We start from the raw sequence: 21,136 nt of genomic DNA, 5'->3' as shown, positions 1-21,136 counted from the left end.
TGAAAACTTATAATTTCTTAAAACTTTTTTTTTCTTCATTATACAAACCCTTATAGTTATTGAATATTCTCATTATGCATTTCATTATGCATTCTACAAATCTAAAGTTAAAACTCATTTTTGTAGGTTAATAATGTATCAAATATCATATATCAGCCAGGGGGTCATTAAATCTGTGCATATGAGTTAATGCTCTTAAAATATACCTACTGTACATGTATTTTTGTATGCAAAGTTCATAGTTTTAAACTTTAAGTTCGCGAAACCTCAAAGTTGTAAAAAACAATGAGTCAATGACCCACTAACCATGACAATGGATCACATGGTACTGAAACCAGTATATAAAGTAAACTACAAGCTAGTGTAACGTCAAAGTTAATTTTGTCCACACAACACATAACTTTGAATAAGGACCCCCAGATGCTCGTAGTTATCACGCTAATCTTAAGATGTGTCATAGTTTGTACTAACTTCGAGATAACTTAAAGTTTTGTAACCATGAGTACATCCGCACTGTCCCTAACTACAAAATAAATTCAAAGTATAAAATCACAACCTTCACTTAAATTGTAAGGACTGCCATGTGAACCTCACTATTGTCTCTGGTTTTCTATCCTGGCCATAACAAATGCCACAAAGCGGATGAACAGGAGCCTTGAAATAACTTTCAAGGTCAGACAATTGTCTTTGAATATGACTTCCTATTGACCATTCCCTGTCAGAGTTTGCAAGTTTAATATCAGTAGGATAGGGTTGTTTGGACCTCAGAGACGAGACGGAAATCAGTGATTTGATAAGTCTGTTTGTCCCATTGGGCTGTGGATTTTAATGTCTGTTTGTTGTGAGAGATATCCCATGTATCCAGTATGCCACAATAGGCCTATTCATACTGCAAAAAACCTAATGTGAACTACCATTTGCAATACTGAAAAAATCAATTTATAATTGTCTGTATATGCTTGCCATTGAAACATTCAGGTTCTGAGTAGTGCGCATGTGCGACTTGTCGTGCTCTGCACGCCGTAGTTCAAAAGTAAGGAGAGTCGCATAGGCAAAGGCAAAAACCTGAATAGTTAACGGATGTTTTGCGCGCGAACATTTATACTGCAGGTTTTTTTACTAACAGTGTAAATGCCCCTGGTATCTGATCTAACAATCACAGTACAAATTTCCTTCCAGACTGTAGGAAAATATTTCCTTTTAAAGATCTGTCGCATTCAAATCAAATGCCAACCAATCCTACATCATATAAGAGTCATCAATATACATTTTGTTCAATATGTGTGTAACTGTACATCAGTTTTTTTTTTTACTTTCTAACATTTTATTTTACTTACAAAGTTATTTGATATTCATCAGCTGCAGAAGATAACACATCTACATCTAACAAGCCAATAATGCACCATTGTTGCTGTTGTTATTTACCTCTTTATAGCAGATACTGTACATGTAGATGTCTTTGTATGAACTTGAACAGGGCATCCAAACAGGATTTTGCACAAAGGGTCACTCTAATTTCATAAATTTAGTAAGTTACTACAGTAAAATCCCAAAAATATATATGAAGCACCAAAAACAATTTCACTTTCCCACTGTTAACTCTAAAGTTTATTTTTAAACCAAGCAGCTAGCACAAAGAGTAGGCCTAATTGAATTTTTGCCCAGACTCCAACAAAGAACCAATTTTGATGAGTTCACTTTGATAAGAAGTGATGCAGATACTTTTAGAAGACACTGTCTACATTTATCAGAGTTTGTTCACTATGATGATTGAGAACAGGCAGCATTTCCTTGAACTGAACAGATTAAATTACCATAAAGGACATGCTGGTCAATTCATAATGAACTAGGGCATACAAATAGACAATCCATTCACCCATCTTCCTGTATACCAGAGCGGTAATGAAGTCCCATAATTCAACAGTGCACGGAGGAAGGGGAGGTAAAGCCCTGTTCACATAAGATAAGCCGTGGTAAACTACATGTACTACACCAAAATAAATTACATGTATGTGTGAATAAATGGCAAGTGGGAGTGAAAAAGAACAGTAACTGCTATTACAACAAAAGTCCTACCTACCTTGGTGTGTGCACTTATCTGTGTGTAACTCCTTGGTCTTTAAGATACACAATTGTGAAGCAAATAACATCTTATTTTGCCAAAGTTGTTTTTATTACAATACATGTATACATGAATAAGGCTACAGTGGTGAGGCTACTTTCAACCTGAGAAAGTAGGCCTGTTCCCACAGAAACCTACATTTACAATACGTAACACTTTAGTAGTCAATGATTAAATATACGCCTATACATGTATATAGTTTGTTATACTATTATATATGTCATGAGAAATTCTATATAAACAATTTTTTTTTTAAACTTCAATTGCTATGATTTTTAAATCGAAAAGTAATACAAATTCTTGACTCACAAGTTTTGTGAATAACTTTCCTAGGGCAAGAACTCCCCTGTTAAATCTGCCAGTGATCAAAGTGAACGTGTACAAATGAATTTCATCAATGCCACAATGCTACCTGGTTACCATTAGGATATAATTGGTTGTTATTTCGGCACCTGATTAGTATGAATGAAGATGAATATTTACCATCTTTACGAAGAATGTCAAGCATCCAGAGAGAAAGCTTGGCGGTACGCCAATTCCATCCTTTCTTCAATCTTAGCGGCATCTTGATGGGGGGGGGGGGGGGGTATTCCTCTTGAAATACTTAAGTCTCAGGTACCTCCTACACTGTACATGCAGATGAAGTTTTAATGTGGTAATATTCCTTTCCAGTAAATGTCAATGGATAGTCACAAACTCTTACAATTGTAATCCAAAAAGGCAAAATGACAAGAAAGAGATCAACAGTCGCAAGACTGCAAGAATGGCATCAATTGATAAATCCAAAGTTAATCCTGATTCAGGTCGATTAATGCTGTAGAAAATTAGAAATGTTTTGTGGCAAAATTCAAGCAAGTTTCAGAAGTATCCTAGGATTGACAACTGACCAGCCAGCAGACTTATAATATCCATGTCAAGAATACCAAATCACTGTATGATGGATCAGATTCTTCAAGTATGAACTGATAAATACCTATTTCTTTCAGAGAATTTCAATAACAGAAACATGCATGAAGACAAAAATACTGCAGAAATACCAATCCTGTACGAGTCTACATAATCACACAAGTTCTCATGCCAAGTAGACATATCACAATTATAGTGACAGAACGACGGTTTATGATGGATTAAGACTCAGATTAAGAGCTTTATCCATAAGGTGGAACTGAGGCCTATTCCATTTTTTGGTTGATCCACAGATAAACTATTCTTCTCGAAATGAGGTCACATCAACATTTGAAACTTCCTCCAGACAAAAGTCAAGACAGTATTAATAATAATATCCACAAAAATCAAGTTTTTTGATGTCCTTTTAAGAATGGTAAGATTCCCTAGATTATAAGTAAGAATCCACTCATCTGGTTCAGTTTGAAAGATTATTCCTTGCTTTTTCAGCATATGGTGTGCTTATTTTCTATTTCAACATCTTAAACAGCTCCTTCATGTTTCATGTATCACAGAGGGTTCCAACTTAATGAATCCACAAATTCAGTTCATACTTTCAACCGTTATTGTTGAAATGCAAAAAGAAATCAGAAAATCATCGATCACAAAAAGGCTACAGCTGAGGATGAGTTCCGAACGTGACTCCAGTGTGTAAGATCAGTCCCTACTCCCTAATGACAAAGAAATCCCCTATCCGCGACCATCCCCTTGTTAGCTGCTTGATTTTCCATCTACCCAGGCCCACGCCTAGTCGTTCACTCAAGATCAAATATAAAGCTTTCGCTTCAGTGAGGTCATTTTCTTAATCCTTAAATCGCCCCTTCGTCATCAGCAGCAGCAGTAGCAACAGAAGCGATTTTTATAACCTCGCATTGCCCCAGGTGTACGGACATCGGGTGTTTGAACAGAGATCCCTTGATGATAAAATGAAGATATCACAGGTATGCTGAGTGAGTAAACGTAAAAGTATGTTACTGAATGTTTGTAGACAGAAGACGTGGACTCCTGGATGATTCAAAGTGACATCTTCAGCAACTGACAGCTTATCGGCAGAGACAGGCCCATCACATTGATGAGTAGCCTGGTCAATAATGCAACAGTAACTAGAGCATCTGGATCATGTAGTGAGCCATACAACAGACTCCTCTCTCTGTTTTACTGTTTGATAAATTGATGAAATTATACCAAAATGCTAGAACGCAAGTCAAACACCTGGGAGAAATTAAGCTCTGACCACAAAATACATGCTGCATAAATCAAGTGTATGGTTGCTGCTACAGACCACAGTACAGTATACACCCAAAGTCCCAAACTTTATTGTTCTGTTGGGAGGGACAAACTTCACTGAAGGTCTTAACAAATATTTCTGATTCCTCTAGGAAAACTGACAATGTAGATAACAACAATTTCCTTGAAAAGTTGAGCAATATGCTGAAGGTACTTTGAAGAATCCTGACGCATCACTATCAATACAGGAGATATTGATCCATCCATGAAAGACTGCATCCGAACTCTGCATCCTAACAATGAACTCTGCTTCAGTTTACCAATTTAAGAACAGACCCTACATCTTCACTAACCTCCATAAGGTCCATCCAGAATAATACCACTATCATGAAATGCAGAATCCTTGTCACTAACAGCTGACCTAGCTGTGCCATTCAGAGTTCAGCTACTTTATAGTATCCATCCAGCAAGTCATAATTCATATCGCTCATAACGTTATGATAACCATGGATTCTTACATCTGCCTGACCTCCGCGGGTTCAGTAGTATATCACGCCAAGATTAATTCTTCCTGCTTGTGAACTCAGCAGTGGGTCACTTTTGCATCTTCTTGAAATGAGGCTACCCAAAATTGGGTTACAACAAACCAAACACCACTTCTTCTAGACAAGTTTTCACAAGGCAATTATTTCAAGAGTAATAAAGATTTTTAGTTTGCAATAACAAAGATTTTTTTATAAATCCTGACAATGATCAAACTACAGAAATACAAGACCAATTAACTCAATCAAAAGCAAAACTTTCCCTCAAACAATTCTTTCTTATGGTTTACTATCCTTCTTCCAGTTTAAAAATGTTGTCAATTAGTATGCATCCTTACCAAATCAAGTGAACTACTACCAGTCTCTCTCGAAGTTAATCATCTATAACCAACAAGAATACAAGAATGACAGGTAAAATCCAGGTAGAATGATCGATCAGCTGTTCTAGAAGATCATGTCACAACTCATGAACGAACGGAATGAATTGACACAAATTTAATCCACCAGGTGATCACATTCTTTGATTGATTTCCTCTAATGAACTCTGATTATCTACAAACACACCCCACATGGGCTCCTGATGGGGGTCAATAACACACAATACCTACGCACTGCAACATTGGCTACAATACAGAAAGAAAATTATCTGAGACGACCAACTGACCCCGCAGGCAATTAGGCAAGGAGATGACCAGCAATTACTTCCTAATCTGGAAGTCATTAAATGTCTTGACTGAATTTAAACAATGATTATGATTACAAAAAACCTGTCTAACTGGTATCAATGATTCCTATGGGTTCCAATACTTCCTCTGATTTGACTGCTGTTGAAATAAAAAGGTAGAAGACTCCATCAGGTAATTCCAAAATTCTTCAAACAAACTCTCGCTGCTTCAAATAATGTATTAGCTGCATGTCTCTATAGTTTTAGATACGACTATCCTGACATGTCTGAAAACTCAGGCAAAGGTTGCTGAAGAGGAAATCATGGGAAGAACTTTTTGTTGCAAGCTGTTGATGGATAATACATGTAGGTCTTCAATAGGCAGTCTTCAGATGAATGACGTTGGTGGTGGGTTGGGATCTAAAGACGCCAGGTGTGCTAAGATAAAAAGTAGAGGTGTCTATTGACACCTCAATGACCACAGGCTTTGATGATACATGGACCTGCTTCAATAAGTGTACAGCGAAGAAAATGTCAAGCCCATGCAGGAAAGATAAAAGAGAATTCTCAGACACATGCATGTGCACTCTCCTCTTTGATAATGATCATGTGACTTCTTTTAAAGTAACACCAAGCTTGTAAAGGCAGTAAAATCATTAGCTGATCAATTGGTTTCTTCAAAGGTCTAAACTCATACTGATGGCTATTTGAGCAATGCCGAGCTTATCGCTGCTGTTAAGTTATAACCTGATCAAACAATTTTTTTTTTAAAGTTATAACCTAATGGAACAATTTCTTTTGTTAAGGCCTTTAAGTTCTGTCATACTGATGGATGTCATGAAGCAAATACTTTAAAAAATCGTTTGTAACAGAAACTGCCCTCGACACTTAACATCTGAGCATCTACACGTGAACTTCTAAATAATTCATAGCTGGATTGCAACTAAGAAAAATGTATCTATCATAATCTCAAAGTTAATGAATGCCCACAGGAAACTTGAAATATATTGCTGTACATGTGCAACATCTTTGCCAGCATCATTATTCTGAGGGCTTGATATACATGTAATTTTAATCCTTAAACATGGCAGTGATAAATATGACAAATAGAGCAAATTAGTAAATTTTCTTTATCGTTCTTACAATTCTAAATTGTCCTTTTACATCCTTTCATCTAAATGGGAACATCTACTGCACTTTGGTTGGTTATGAAGTATCCAGTTTTCATCAACGACCAGCAGGCTCTAAAAAATCTTGTGCGGCATTTCTCAAAGCTGCTTGTTCTGAAAACATCACAGTTCCAGCATAAAAAGAACTACCGTAAGTAGTTTAGTCTACTTCGGCTTTCATGGCCTCAAGTAATGTTTAGACATGTTTTCTCAGCACAGAACAAATTTAATGGAAAGCCTTATACCTAATGTAAAAGCAGGTTGGCCAAAATGTCAATGCCTCGAATCAAGTTAATTTCCTGGCTGAGAAAGTATTTAACTCGATCACTTCACACGATGTCATTACAGTGTGAAAACAGCGTTTTGGAGGGTCACTGGCCGAATAGAAACAAGCTCTGTGTTGCCCTATACTATAGAATATGTTTAGTGTTTTTCCCTCTCCTATTTCGTATATTTTACACTGAACATGGGAGAATACATGAAAAAGAACATGAAATTCAGTGGGAGTCTATTTGTCAAACTTCTATACAAGCTGCAAAAGTTGTTGGATGAACTTTTAAGGATATTCTGACATCTCCATAGTTATTGTACTTTTGATCAAGGCTTCACTTTAAAAGTCAAGAATACACGCAGGTTTGCACTTAGCCTACATGTATTATGAAGTCTCTTCTGAATTAAAATATCGTCAAGCTAGAGTTATTCAGAAATTCAGTGAAACAACTTTCTCTCTAACTCTATACACCTGTGTGTATTTCTTTTCTTGAGTACCACAGAAATAGGAATTTAAGAAATATGATCACAGAGGGGCACATCAACAACAAGTTAATTAAAATATGGATAGTCCAACAAGAAAGATTATTCAAATGCACATAATCCATTCATATCCACGGTATGAGAAGGCATGACGAAGGTAGTGGTCCCATAACAGAGGTTCCGAGTTCAAAATCAGGTTGTTAAGGCACTAATACTCAATTGCAACATTTCTTGGATAGCACTTTAATACCTAAAGAGCCAAATGGTTATTTGCCTACATAAAGGCCTACTTGTTTTCTTAGCAAGGTAGAATAGAATCATCACAGAAAAATATCACCATCCGAAGACGAAAATGCCATTGAACTCATTAAATCCTTTATAACAGAGAAATCTATAATAAGCCAAAAGTATTCCAACAATGTACACCAGTTCTCCCAAAGCTCAAGTCAAAAGTCCAAGATAAATTTAACCCACATTGTCACAGAAAGTCCAAAGCATGAAGAGGATTGTGTTAAAACTTTTTATCAGGCTAAAAAGGAGCATCAAATGAACAAAAACTATCAAGGAAAGTCCAATTCACTGATATTCTGTAATTCCCACCTCAAGACTCCATGCACATGTAACCCTCCATGATGGGGAGGGAAAGCTCTAGAGCTGGATCAGGCTCTGGGTCTCCTCATTACACTTACACTGATTCATTCTTCAAATAGACACACTACAACTGATCTACAATAATGTATTCATGGTCAAACTAAAGGTATGAATGGGATTCCTCTCCTCATTGTGGATGGTCCTTCTACATGTAAATGAGAATTCTGGAGGAGAACAATAACAGCTTGTTGGTCCTCACACCATCTCCATTCAACAGTGAAAATTGATGCCAGGGAAAAGGGGTGTCTTTCTGTTACAAGTATTTGTGTCTAGCTTCATAGAAAACACCAATGAAGATACACCAATGAAGATTCACAATAGACATTTCTAGCTCGTTTCATGGAGATGTTATTAGAGTCTGACAGTTCTTCAACAAATGCAAAAAGGGTGAAATTTACAAAAAAGAGCAAATGACTTTATCTTGATTACTTGATGCTTGCTTGATTTGAACATATATTATAGAATTTAAAAAGTAACTTCATCAATATGCCCTGAATAAAATTGTTCAACCTACGAATCACAAAATCAGGAGATGGAAGGGCGTAATTGTTGCATAAGAAATTCGGAATATGTATCCTATGCATATGAGAAGGGTTCAAAGAATTTAAATTACATAGCAAAATGTAAGTTTATATTTAGTCAATTGTAATTTCTACTACAGGTACTTTTCTTTTTCTTCCTTTGAACTACATACAGTGTACATGAACATTGTGTACACAATGTGACAGACAGGAATAGGAGTTAATTAATGAGGCTCATGCTCACACAAAATTCCTTTAAACTTCAGTGATACAAACTTTTACAGCAACCAGCCAATATATCTATTTCATACATACTAAGGGCCGGTATTCTTGTCTCTTGTTTCCATTATAAATAATATGACGTATTAGGCCTACATTGTTAATAATAAAACATGACCTGGGCTTCCTTTCTTTCTGGTACTTTTTTAAATAATTATTAGTATCTATACAAGTATATGTACATATACTATTACTTCCTTTGTTAATAATCATGATTGTTAATAAAGTGATATTAAAACAAACATGTATGAAATTTTTAAGCTAGCTAAACTTTGGCATAAGAAATTTCTTCTCCTTTATAACTTCATAAATTTCAATCTGTACTTTTCTTTCTTTTCCTTTTCATTGAAAAAACTTGCTGAGCCCTAGACATCCTGAAAGCATGAGAGGTGAGCGAGGTACCTGCATGATATTTGGTGTTGGACAAACTGTTATGCAAACGGTATGTAAATATTGAATATGCTTGGACAAGTATTGTGTTTGGTGTCGTTTCCTTTACAAACTGTTTTTTGTAAATTTCGAGGTGCCTCAAGGGCCCTTGTCAACAATGAAGAAAAGAAATCATAAAAAGATAGGTGGAAGCAGAATGAATATCAATGGGAAATATTTCATAGAGGTCTGATAAACTGGAACTTTTCTATTTTTCTTCTTTTCTCTCCGGTTTTAATCTGTCTTTGATATCTGTTTGTTAATTACATGTACCTCATGATATGATCTTTTATCACATCCCAACAATCAAGAACATTCAAATAGCTAAGTAATTTTAGGCAGAGTTTTTCTGGTAATGAAGCTGACTGCTGTAACCTGTACAACTCTACCATGAAATAAGATGATGATTTAGGAAACCATTCACAAAAAGCTTTGTAAAAGGAGATGAAGAGCATACAATGTAGTAAATTTTTACATACATGTACATGTATGTAAATGGTTTTTTTTTCTCTTTGTGTTCATTCATACATACAACATTGTAGTGACCAAACTCAAAACAAAGCATTATCTGTAACAACGATTGGATGTAATTCAATTTAGGTTTGATTTCAACAATTAGTTTTGGCATGTTCCGCTAGCATAATTAGTTGAGATATTAAGTGATTACAGTTGTGTGTGACAACACCCTAAACTAAGCCTGCAAGCATGATTCACATGTATGTCACCCATTAGCCCATGAATGTGTAACATTTAATATGCCAGCCTTGCCAGGAACTCGGAATAAATTAAGACATCAGGGGATTTAACAACTTATAACAAGACATCTATTTTAGGAAGTAGCTAATTGTTGCTTAATATGATTTAAAAGAGAGAATAAGATTAAGAAATAATATAATATATAATGTCACAATATTTCAATAAACTATATGCAGCAAAACACTGCTTTTAAGACTTTTTAATCTAATTTAACTTGTTTCCTTCTTTATTATGTCATTGCATTAACAAAATTAACACACCGACCACTTCCCTTATAAATTATCTTTTTTTAAATAAATTATGTTTATAAAGATGTTTACTGTCTCCGATCTCCACAGTAGGTCTGTCAATGTACATCTCTAAATCAATGAACAAAAATTAATTGTTCAAAACTGCAAACAACACAAACAATTTTAATTGATATCATCTGAAAGTAATTCACGTTCTTTGATCCATGTGCATGTACATACTAACAGTTTTGTGTTGCTGAGACTTTCATGGATGTAAACAAAGTTCTTTCAGTTGTTAAACCCTGAACTATAGAGGGCACTGTGTCACTTTCACACAAATCTCAGGGTGAAAGTGATAGGGATTGCTTTCAGTGGTAAAGAGATTATCACTGAAAGTGACACGTTTAATTACTGCATGCTATATCACAGAAATTAAAACAACAATGCTAAGAATTCAACTCCATATCGAACATGTACATGTATGTGCTGTTTGTACCAGCCATATAAATGATCAATGCACAAATTTGGTAATTCTATAGTATATTATCTGCATACATGTACATGTATGTACCGGTACAACAATCAGCATGAAGAGAAAAAAAGAGAGTAAAGTTTGAAGCCTACAATCTTGATACACAAAAGATAATCAAGAATGTTAAGCATTACAACAGATTCTTTCAAGTACATTTACATGTTCATGTATGTAAAATGATCAAGGCTAAATGCTTGTACATGTTCATGTATATGAACGCTGTGTAAAGTCAGTTACATAAATACATCATAGCATTCACCTGAAAATGAGAGTCACTGATCAAGTCATAATCTAAAAAAATGCCAAAAAGGTCCCTAAAATCAGCTCCTACAAGGCTCTCTTAAATGTTCTCAAGGGTGTTGCAGGAAATTCAGGCTTACTTGGCCTCTTCAGATTCCAGAATATACTTAATCAATGTTTGGACAGTTTGACCTAGCCTACAAAACTGATATCCCAAGTAAGATGGATTGGTCTTCTTGGGGGTGCCTTAAAAAAAAGGAATCGATACAGATCCCAGCAATGATTGCTATCACTCACTTCCATCTCACAGACTCAGGGGTCCCGCTGACGTTGGTTAGACTAAACTGGCAATGTGCCACAGAGATATGACAATATGACAAAAACCCAATTGAACCTTAAAAACTTTCATCCTGTTCCTGAACCTCACTGGTTTGTGGTTGCCCTTCCAACTATACATTGCACAAACAGGTACAGGTACACAAAGGATAGTAATATGCGTAACTTAAACCTCACAATGTTCAATTTGTGCATGAAGTCATGTACACGTACAGTACACTGCAAAACAAACAAAAGTTAGAGAACATCTCTCAAATGCAACCAAACTTGAATATTCAAATACAATGATTCAAATAAATGGAATGGCTGATGTGTCTATCAGCTTGGATTTTCCTAAATTATAATCGCCTACACTGTGTGAGAAACATGGTATTTGGAACACAGTGCATGTATTTATTGTAGCTAAAAGTGGAATACCATCTTATCAATGTGTTAAAGATAAATTTGAGTTCTGGTAAAAAAAAAATGAATTCTCACAGAATCAAATGAAACTTACACTGAATGTTCAAGACTACAAATAAATGTCATTTGCCAAACACTTTTGGTAGAAAACGTACACTGGCTGAGTAATGAGCATAGACAGATAAGGAAATCAAGGTAAGCTAGCTCGACACCATTTGTGTAGTTCCATAAACATCCTTCGGTGTACAGTGTTTGTTACTTTACCAAGACTGGGCCAAATTTATTATGATTTTGATGACTCCAGAACCTTGCAGTGTACACCAATACTTACATGCGACATGATCAACTTTTTCTGATCCATTCCACAGTCCACACCTTTTCTTTCACAATGCAATCGCATGACCAAAACTCAACTTTATCTTTAAATGTACATGAAGGCCTGATATTTCTAAAAGGGCACATGGATTCTGGAACAGTGCATTTATATATTAGAGGAGTAACATTTCTTTACCAAGGCACAACGATCAACTTGTGCATTGTGGTTTCACCAACATTCACATCTAAAGAGTAACATTAAACCATGGCACATGGATAATCAACTTACATCTGGGCCCTGTCTTACAAAGAGTTGCGATTGATCTATCGCAAGTCCTCTTATCAATCGCAAGTTTGCAGTCTCCTATCTCTTACATGTACTGGTATGTATTGCAAAAAAGTTGCGGTTGATATTAACTCTTTGTATAAAGACAGGGCCCTGTGGAGGGTAACATTGTCTTCCAGGGCACGTAGATGAAGAGGGGCTGCTCCTGGGTACTTAAGATGAATCAGAACCTCTCAAGATTTAAAACAGACCCCACGGAGGAAGTTACCTCATACACAATGTTCGGAAACATCTGTTTCTTTGTGATGAGCCACACACATACTGCCTGCATGACAATTACCTTTTCATATCTTCCAAGTTTTAAAGGTAGCACTTGGAGTGTAAAAGCATTTTGCCCATTACTTATAAGTTGTAGCATACACAGAACAGTACAGGATTTCTCGCAATAAATGACATTATGAATTGTGATTATGAACATGTGAGTGTGTGGGTTGTAATCCATTAATCCAAATACATGGCTATCAAGCAATCTGGATCATCACTTAAAATAATTGATTTGTCAGCAAATGAAGATATATTTTTACATCCATGTGTATCCTTCCTACATAATTAATAAATACAACCTAAAACACATCGTTTCATACAATACACACCTCATGAAATACACACCTCAACAAAAACAAAATAATCAACATAAAAAATATATGTATAAATGGCTGATTGGTATCACATTCCTTTAAAAAATACTTGTTTTAACACAAACTGCACATGTATATTTTTGTATGCACTTACATGTACTTGTAATATTGTATAAATATTTTATGTGAAATCTGTGCATTTTTCAACATTTAGATTATTAGTAAATTTTTCTGAACCCTATATTCAACATTGTTCCTCTCAAAGAACACTGATCAAATTGTGAAAGTTCTCTGAAATTTGCACTGAAACTTAATTAAATTCAAAGTTGTTTCAATGTCTAAAAAAATCCTTTTGAATGATAATGAATGTTAATATTTTAGTTTAAAAATATTGCATTTTGCAATTTGTCTTGTCTTTCTTTCTCCCCCCCCCCCCCAAAAAAAAATGGGACTGGGAGATAAGCTGTACTTTCTTCTTTCTTTCCCCAAAAAATTCTTGATCCCCAATACATCATTCATCAATGACACTGTGCAACTTTTACAAGGTAAAAATCACATTTTTACCATTCTCAAATCAATCAATTAAACAGGCAAAATTACAACAATGAATTCAACAAGATGATACTGGTTTCTTTTATCATATTTAAGAAAATTCGAGGAGATGTTTAAGTGTCTCACAGCCATTGACATAAATTGCTACATCCTCTCCCATTCTGCTTTTTGGGAGTGGAGGATTTTGCACTTTCATCCCCTAAGATCACTTTATCTTAATTATTGATAATATCCAATTTAACTCTTTGATATTTTGTTAGTTCTGGTAGAAATGAAAATGGGTAGAAATAAACGAGAGAAGAAAAAAAATGTTTGATTGACTTTCTCTGTATAGTTTTAAGCTTTAGACTATGATATCTTTTTTTCTTTTTTTAAAGGTAAAGACCAGTATTGGAAACGCCCCAATTTCAAAAAATGAAATGGAAGCTCTCATTACCAATCATGTGAAAGAATATGTTTTGACTAATACATGATGATAAAAATTTGCTGGGAAACTGCCTACTAATTCATATATTTGGTAAATTTGTTTCTCTCATGGTCTGTGAGAGATATAGGGTAGTCCCATATACATCTTTCTGTGTATAGTGCTTGTAACTTTACGAAGAATGGGCCAAATTTCCTATCATTTTGATGATTCCAGAACCTTGCAGATGCTAGATGCTAGATGATCAACATTTTCTGAAAGATTCCACAACGTTTCTTTCACAATGCAATCGCATGACCATAACTGGTCTTTACCTTTAAGCTTGTCTTAAAAATTTGAAGTTGTATAGCTGAATTTTTATTAAGTATTTTGGGTCACATGTGCCTGGGAGGGGAGACGCGAACTGATCACTATGATATACTGTGACTTTCTCCTCCCAGTATTACTGGTAACTAATTGGAGTTGTGCAAGTGGACCACTACATCAAGGTTTCCCACCTCCTGTGGTGGTGACTATCCTTTACACAGGGCCTCCATTTAATGTCCTATCCGAGGGACATAGTGTTTTTCACTGTCTCCTAGCATGCGTCTATGAAACAGGGGAGGGGCATGTTTGCACACAACACAGGTCTCGGTCATCTGCCTGGATTCAAACCCATGATCCGACTTTGGTTTGACAGGCAGGCAGATGCTTTACCGACTGATCACTGATGAACCAGTTTGCCTCCTTAAATTATTTATATTCTGTACAGACCTTCCAGCTTTATTCTTTGAAATTTATAAAAACAAGTTGTAAAAGATATAAAACAAGCTATAACAAATTAGATTTATAGTAGAATATGTATAAAAAATGGTTCATATTCAACTTGAAGAATTTTTTTTTTGAAGCCGATCATGAAACTTGTCATTTGACATTTCAGTCGATCAGTCATCTTCTCATAGAATCTACCTTGAATGATCAAATTACCATTAACTTTAAAATCAATGAAAATCACTCCAATAAGATCTACATGTCTCAAACTTTTTCCCCATTAGATACGGTGAATTGCAAAATAAATAATATGACAATTGAAACGCTAAAAAAATAAAGGACAGCATGGAAATCGGCGCATGGGACCGAAGCAAAAGGGCAAACTGTAAAAGCCACAGAGCGAACCCTTTTATTCCAGTGAATACATGGAAATAACATACCGTCTTCTGTTGCTTTAAGGCAGGATGGTTTCCACCCAGGCATTCTCTCTGATCAATTTTCCTCTCTTCGAAACAGAATCAGAACATGTCAAAAGACCATTATTGTAGTAGATCTAGAGCTATAGCTGTGCGGTTCCACTCTTTTTTTTTCTCGATCCGATTGTCTCATCCAATTATACGCATTATTATTTTGTCCGCTGTAGCTGTACAGCCAGCTAGTGTGGTATGGAGCGCCAAAGGGGCCAATATCAACAGTCACAAAAACAAACAAAGATGCATACAAACAAACAAAGAAGCATACAAACAAACAAAGGACAGAGCAAAATAGACAAAGTACCCAGAAGAAAGGACCAATTAACAAAGAATAAATCAAAGGTCAGAGCAAAATAGACAAAGTACAGGTCAGAAGAAACAGAGGGCGTTTTGGTTTACGGTAAGCAAATAGACATCAGGCACGAAAACGAGAAAGGACAAACTCAAAAGGACATCACCTCAGCTACGAAGTGACCCTCAAAGGACAACAGAGGGCGTTTTGGTTTACGGTAAGCAAATAGACATCAAGCACGAAAACGAGAAAGGACAAACTCAAAAGGACATCAGCTCAGCTACGAAGTGACCCTCAAAGGACAACAGAGGGCGTTTTGGTTTACGGTAAGCAAATAGACATCAAGCACGAAAACGAGAAAGGACAAACTCAAAAGGACATCAGCTCAGCTACGAAGTGACCCTCAAAGGACAACAGAGGGCGTTTTGGTTTACAGTAAGCAAATAGACATCAAGCACGAAAACGAGAAAGGACAAACTCAAAAGGACATCAGCTCAGCTACGAAGTGACCCTCAAAGGACAACAGAGGGCGTCCTCGAGGTTTTTTTCTTTTTAATCTAGGGCCTACTCCAATATAATACGCTGTAGGTCAATACAACAAATATGGGCTTTCATCGAAAGGGTGCGGTGCGGTGCGGCGCGGTGTGGTGTGCTCAACGCACCCATTCGATAAAAGAGGGGGGCCTTTTCTCGAAAGGGTGCGTTGAGAGCGGAGTACCATTTTAACACACCCTTTCGATGAAAGCGGGGGGGGGAGGGGGGGGGGGGCTTTTCTCAAAAGGGTGCGTCGACTAGTCTTTCGCATCAGTCGTTTAAAATGAGGATCTCGGACAGAAGGTAATAGTTGCCAATTTAAGTATATCGAAAATGTATTAAGTGAAATGGAATGGTCTTGATTACAGAGTGGTCTCTTTGATGGGGGAAACAGAGAGAAGGAAAAAAGGGAAAGGGAAGATAAAAGGAAAGAAAGAAGAGGAAGAAGAAGAAGAAAAGAGGGAAACGGGGGCGAAAGGCTCTTGCCTCCCCCCCCCCCCCCGCCAAAAAATAAATAAGAGAGAAAGAGAGAAGGGAAAGGGAAAGGGAAAGAGAATAAAAAAGGAAAGGAAGAAGAATATGAAGAAAAGAGGGGCTCTTGCCTCCTCCTCCTCCCCCCGCCAAAAGATAAGTAAGAGAGAGAAGGGAAAGGGAAAGGGAAAGAGAAGATAAAAGGAAAGAAAGAAGAGGAAAAAGAAGGAAACGGAGGCGAAGGGCTCTTGCCTCCTAGCCCTTCTTCCCCTCCTCCCCCCCCCCGCCAAAAAAAATAAATAAGAGAGAGAGAGAGAAGGGAAAGGGAAAGAGAAGATAAAAGGAAAGAAAGAAGAGGAAGAAGAAGAAAAGAGGGTAACGGGGGCAAAGGGCTCTTGCCTCCTTTCTTTCCTATTCTCCCGCTTTTTTGTTTTTCTCTTTCTTTCTTTTCTTTCTTCTCTTTTCTTTCCTTTCTTTTCTTTTTTTCTTTTCTTTTTCTTTTTTTCTTTTCTTTCCCTTTTACTCTCTTTTTCCCCCTCCCCCTTTTCTCTTTTTCCCGACAGCAGCGCAATTTTACCGACAATATCCTGACAGGTGGGGGGGGGGGGGTGTCGCACCCCCACACCCCCTTTGGAGACGCCCCTGCCTTCGCCACTGTTGGCGACCACAAGGCTATCAATACAAATTAAGACATATTAATGAAGATTCTTTTTTAATGTTGCAGAGAGATAAGTATTTTCTCTATGAACTTGTTTAATGGAAAATAAATAATATTAAAAACATGAATACTATAGCGGTATAATGATGAGAGAGATGATTTAAGTCATACTTTTTTTCAATGTGATTGGAGTGGACTTGAGGGTGGGGGGGGGGGGGGTCCTCCTAAGATCTCGGCCGTTTCACAGCCGATCGCCGCGAAAATGCATATTTATGGTAATTTATGCAAACAAGGTCAGAGAATTCACATTTTTACCCATAAATCATATATAATTCATATTCGAGCGTTCTTTTTCACTTCATATATTCGTTAGAATAATAATACGACAACAAAGTTGGAAGAGCCAGTTTATCCCTATGTTATCTCTTGTTTTGATTATTTGTATTTATGTATTATATTATTTTGTTATTTCATTTCATTTCTAACCACAATTCAACTATTTTTACCCAAAATCAAACAAATTTACTTGAAACAAGACCAAATAACCAATGTTTTCTCTTTTTTTAAAAGAATAAATGGTCTTTCCATATGTTTGGTACATAAATCACAAAAATGAGCGATTTTAGATTTGTTTGACATGCAAAAACAAAAGGTCACGTGACTCCGCAATTATACGTCCGATTTTCAACAAAAAAATGTTTCAAAAGATGCGTAAGACTCGAAAGAAAAAAGTCATGAAAGAAAAACTGCCGCGGTTCCGGAGTAGTCGCGAAATTACTAGAAAGCACTAATCTTTTTTGGGGCCCTCAAAAATTTGAAAAATCGTACCCCCCCCCCCCCCTTGAACGCCAGGGGGGGGGGGTATCTCCCAAAAACGGTAAAAATTAACGTGTTTTTTTTACACGTTTTTTTCACAGGGCGGAGCCCTCAGAAGCTCAGGGGTATTAAACATCAAAATTAACGTCGGATGAGCATAATTTTATACCTTATTTGTGACAGTGGCAGGACACAATTTGGTGTTGGGTCCAGGGGGCGGAGCCCCCAGAAGCTCAGGAGTTTTGTCCATTAAATAATTATTATTTTATACCTTATTTGTGACACAGGGGTCACGAATTGGCGTGGGGTCCAGGGGGTGGAGCACCCAGAAGCTCAGGGGTTTTGGGCAATAAATAACGGTCAGATGAGCATATTTTTATATCTATTTGTGACACTGGAAGGACACAAATTGGTGTTGGATCCAAGGGGCGGAGCCCCAAGAAGGTGAGGGGTTTTATACATCAAATTATCGTCAGATGAGCATATTTATATATCTATTTGTGACACTGGCAGAACACAAATTCTTCTTCCTCTTCCTCTTCTTTCTTTCCTTTTATCTTCTCTTTCCCTCTCCTTCTCCAACATAAGATGCAAGACGGATATATATCGACTCACCTTCTTTCCAAGAACCATAAGGGCCTGGAATTTACTTCCCCCCCCCCCAGCATCTTTGCCTGCGACGCAGTCGAAACCTTCAAAGCCGGACTCTTATGGGAAGCCATCCAAGGGGGTAATTAATATAATCATAGTCCCTCCCCACAACTGCAATGTGATGGGACTTAATTCTAAAATGTTCTAGAAGCAACAAACACTCTCTCTCGAACGATAACGTTCTTATTGGTCATCTTTATATCCCTCTTGAGGATCAGGACCAGGATCAGAACAGATTCTCTCTCTCTCTCTCTTATTTATTTTTTGGCGGGGGGGGGGGGGGAGGGAGGAGGCAAGAGCACTTCGCCCCTGTTTCCCTCTTTTCTTATTCTTTTTCCTCTTCTTTCTTTCCTTTTATATTTTCTTTCCCTTTCCCTTCACTCTCTTTCTCTCTCTTATTTATTTTGTTGGCAGGGGGGGGGGCAAGAGCCCTTTGCCCCCGTTTACCTCTTTTCTTCTTCTTCTTCTTCTTCTTTCTTTCCTTTTATCATCTTTCCCTTTCCCTTCTCTTTCTCTCTCTCTCTGATTTATTTTTTGGCGGGGGGGGGGGGCAAGAGTCCTTCGCCCCCACCTTATTCCCTCTTCTCTTCTTATTCTTCTTTCTTTCCTTTTATCTTCCCTTTACCTTTTTTCCTTCTCTCTGTCTCCCCCATCAAAGAGACCACTCTGTAATCAAGACCATTCCATTTCACTTAATACATTTTCGATATACTTAAATTGGCAACTATTACCTTCTGTCCGAGATCCTCATTTTAAACGACTGATGCGAAAGACTAGTCGACGCGCCCTTTCGAGAAAAGCCCCCCCCCCCCCCTCCCCCCCGCTTTCATCGAAAGGGTGTGTTAAAATGGTACTCCGCTCTCAACGCACCCTTTCGAGAAAAGGCCCCCCTCTTTTATCGAATGGGTGCGTTGAGCACACCACACCGCGCCGCACCGCACCGCACCCTTTCGATGAAAGCCCATATTTGTTGTATTGACCTACAGCGTATTATATTGGAGTAGGGCCTAGATTAAAAAGAAAAAAACCTCGAGGACGCCCTCTGTTGTCCTTTGAGGGTCACTTCGTAGCTGAGCTGATGTCCTTTTGAGTTTGTCCTTTCTCGTTTTCGTGCTTGATGTCTATTTGCTTACCGTAAACCAAAACGCCCTCTGTTGTCCTTTGAGGGTCACTTCGTAGCTGAGCTGATGTCCTTTTGAGTTTGTCCTTTCTCGTTTTCGTGCTTGATGTCTATTTGCTTACCGTAAACCAAAACGCCCTCTGTTGTCCTTTGAGGGTCACTTCGTAGCTGAGCTGATGTCCTTTTGAGTTTGTCCTTTCTCGTTTTCGTGCTTGATGTCTATTTGCTTACCGTAAACCAAAACGCCCTCTGTTGTCCTTTGAGGGTCACTTCGTAGCTGAGGTGATGTCCTTTTGAGTTTGTCCTTTCTCGTTTTCGTGCCTGATGTCTATTTGCTTACCGTAAACCAAAACGCCCTCTGTTTCTTCTGACCTGTACTTTGTCTATTTTGCTCTGACCTTTGATTTATTCTTTGTTAATTGGTCCTTTCTTCTGGGTACTTTGTCTATTTTGCTCTGTCCTTTGTTTGTTTGTATGCTTCTTTGTTTGTTTGTATGCATCTTTGTTTGTTTTTGTGACTGTTGATATTGGCCCGTTTGGCCGCCCATAGTGTGGTGGCCGCGCCGTGGAGCTCCGCGGCGGTACGAGAGCTAGACTGCGTTGGCGGTGTGGCTCCTGCGCGGTGGATGTATCCGCTGTCATTCGATCCAGAAACGGGACCGAAACTGTCTGTTTCTGAGGTTTAGCCAACACCCGTCACCAGAAAAGCGGGGGAAAAGTACATGTAGTAATAAACAAAACAAAACGGACAAATAATAAAATGACTGAAAATGGGTGGCAGTTTCAGTCAGAATAATGAAAATGGACGTTCATGTCACTAAATTATGTTTGTTTATTACGCAGGGGCGGCGCCACAGGGGGGGAACAGGGGGGAGGGGGGGGTAGCGGCGCCCCCTATCATTTTGAAAAAGGGAAGAGAGAAAGGGAAGGAGAAAGAGGAAAAGGAGAAGGAAAAGGAAAGGAAAATAAGGAGAAGAAATGAAGAGAAAAAGGAATAAAAGAAAAGGAAGGGGACGAGAAGGAGAAAGGTCAAGAGAAAGGCCAGGAGAAAGAGAACTATAGGGTGGGGGGGGGGGGGGGGAGAATAAAGATTGAGAACAAAAAAAAGAGAAAAAGCAAGCCAAATCAGGCGATCAGATTTAGACGCGACAATTTTACATTCATATTACCGGAAGTTCAAACAATTGTTTACGATAAAAAACCTTTAGCCAACTGAAAAAAAATCAAATTAATCCCTTGTATCTCCGACCTTACTGCTGATTGTTCAATGGAAGCGAAAAATTCATCTATAACAACCCTTCTAAAAAATATGGTGACACCCCCCCCCCCTACCTTCTTGTTCCTGTTAGTTAAACTTA

At 37.6% G+C, this 21,136-nt stretch overlaps 1 protein-coding gene across 2 annotated transcripts in view; it reads right to left on the bottom strand.

Moving 5' to 3' along the window:
- LOC593261 (glutamate receptor-interacting protein 2) overlaps positions 1–15,419 on the bottom strand; it is a 58,406-nt gene extending 42,987 nt beyond the window's left edge. The window contains exon 1 of one of the 2 annotated variants that reach the window (XM_031000225.1): positions 15,204–15,419. In XM_031000225.1, the coding sequence (XP_030856085.1) occupies positions 15,204–15,246 (43 nt within the window). In that variant the 5' untranslated portion in view covers positions 15,247–15,419. Of the gene's footprint in view, positions 1–2,605; positions 2,714–15,203 lie in introns of those variants that run through there. The other variant, XM_031000223.1, reaches the window with a different exon arrangement.
- Between the last annotated feature and the right edge of the window lie 5,717 nt (positions 15,420–21,136).

The sequence above is a fragment of the Strongylocentrotus purpuratus genome, unplaced genomic scaffold (genome assembly GCF_000002235.5).
Source record: "Strongylocentrotus purpuratus isolate Spur 01 unplaced genomic scaffold, Spur_5.0 spur5_scaffold_6, whole genome shotgun sequence".
In the NCBI taxonomy this organism is placed as follows: Eukaryota; Metazoa; Echinodermata; class Echinoidea; order Camarodonta; family Strongylocentrotidae; genus Strongylocentrotus; species Strongylocentrotus purpuratus.
This window is presented reverse-complemented; position numbering and strand designations above follow the sequence as displayed.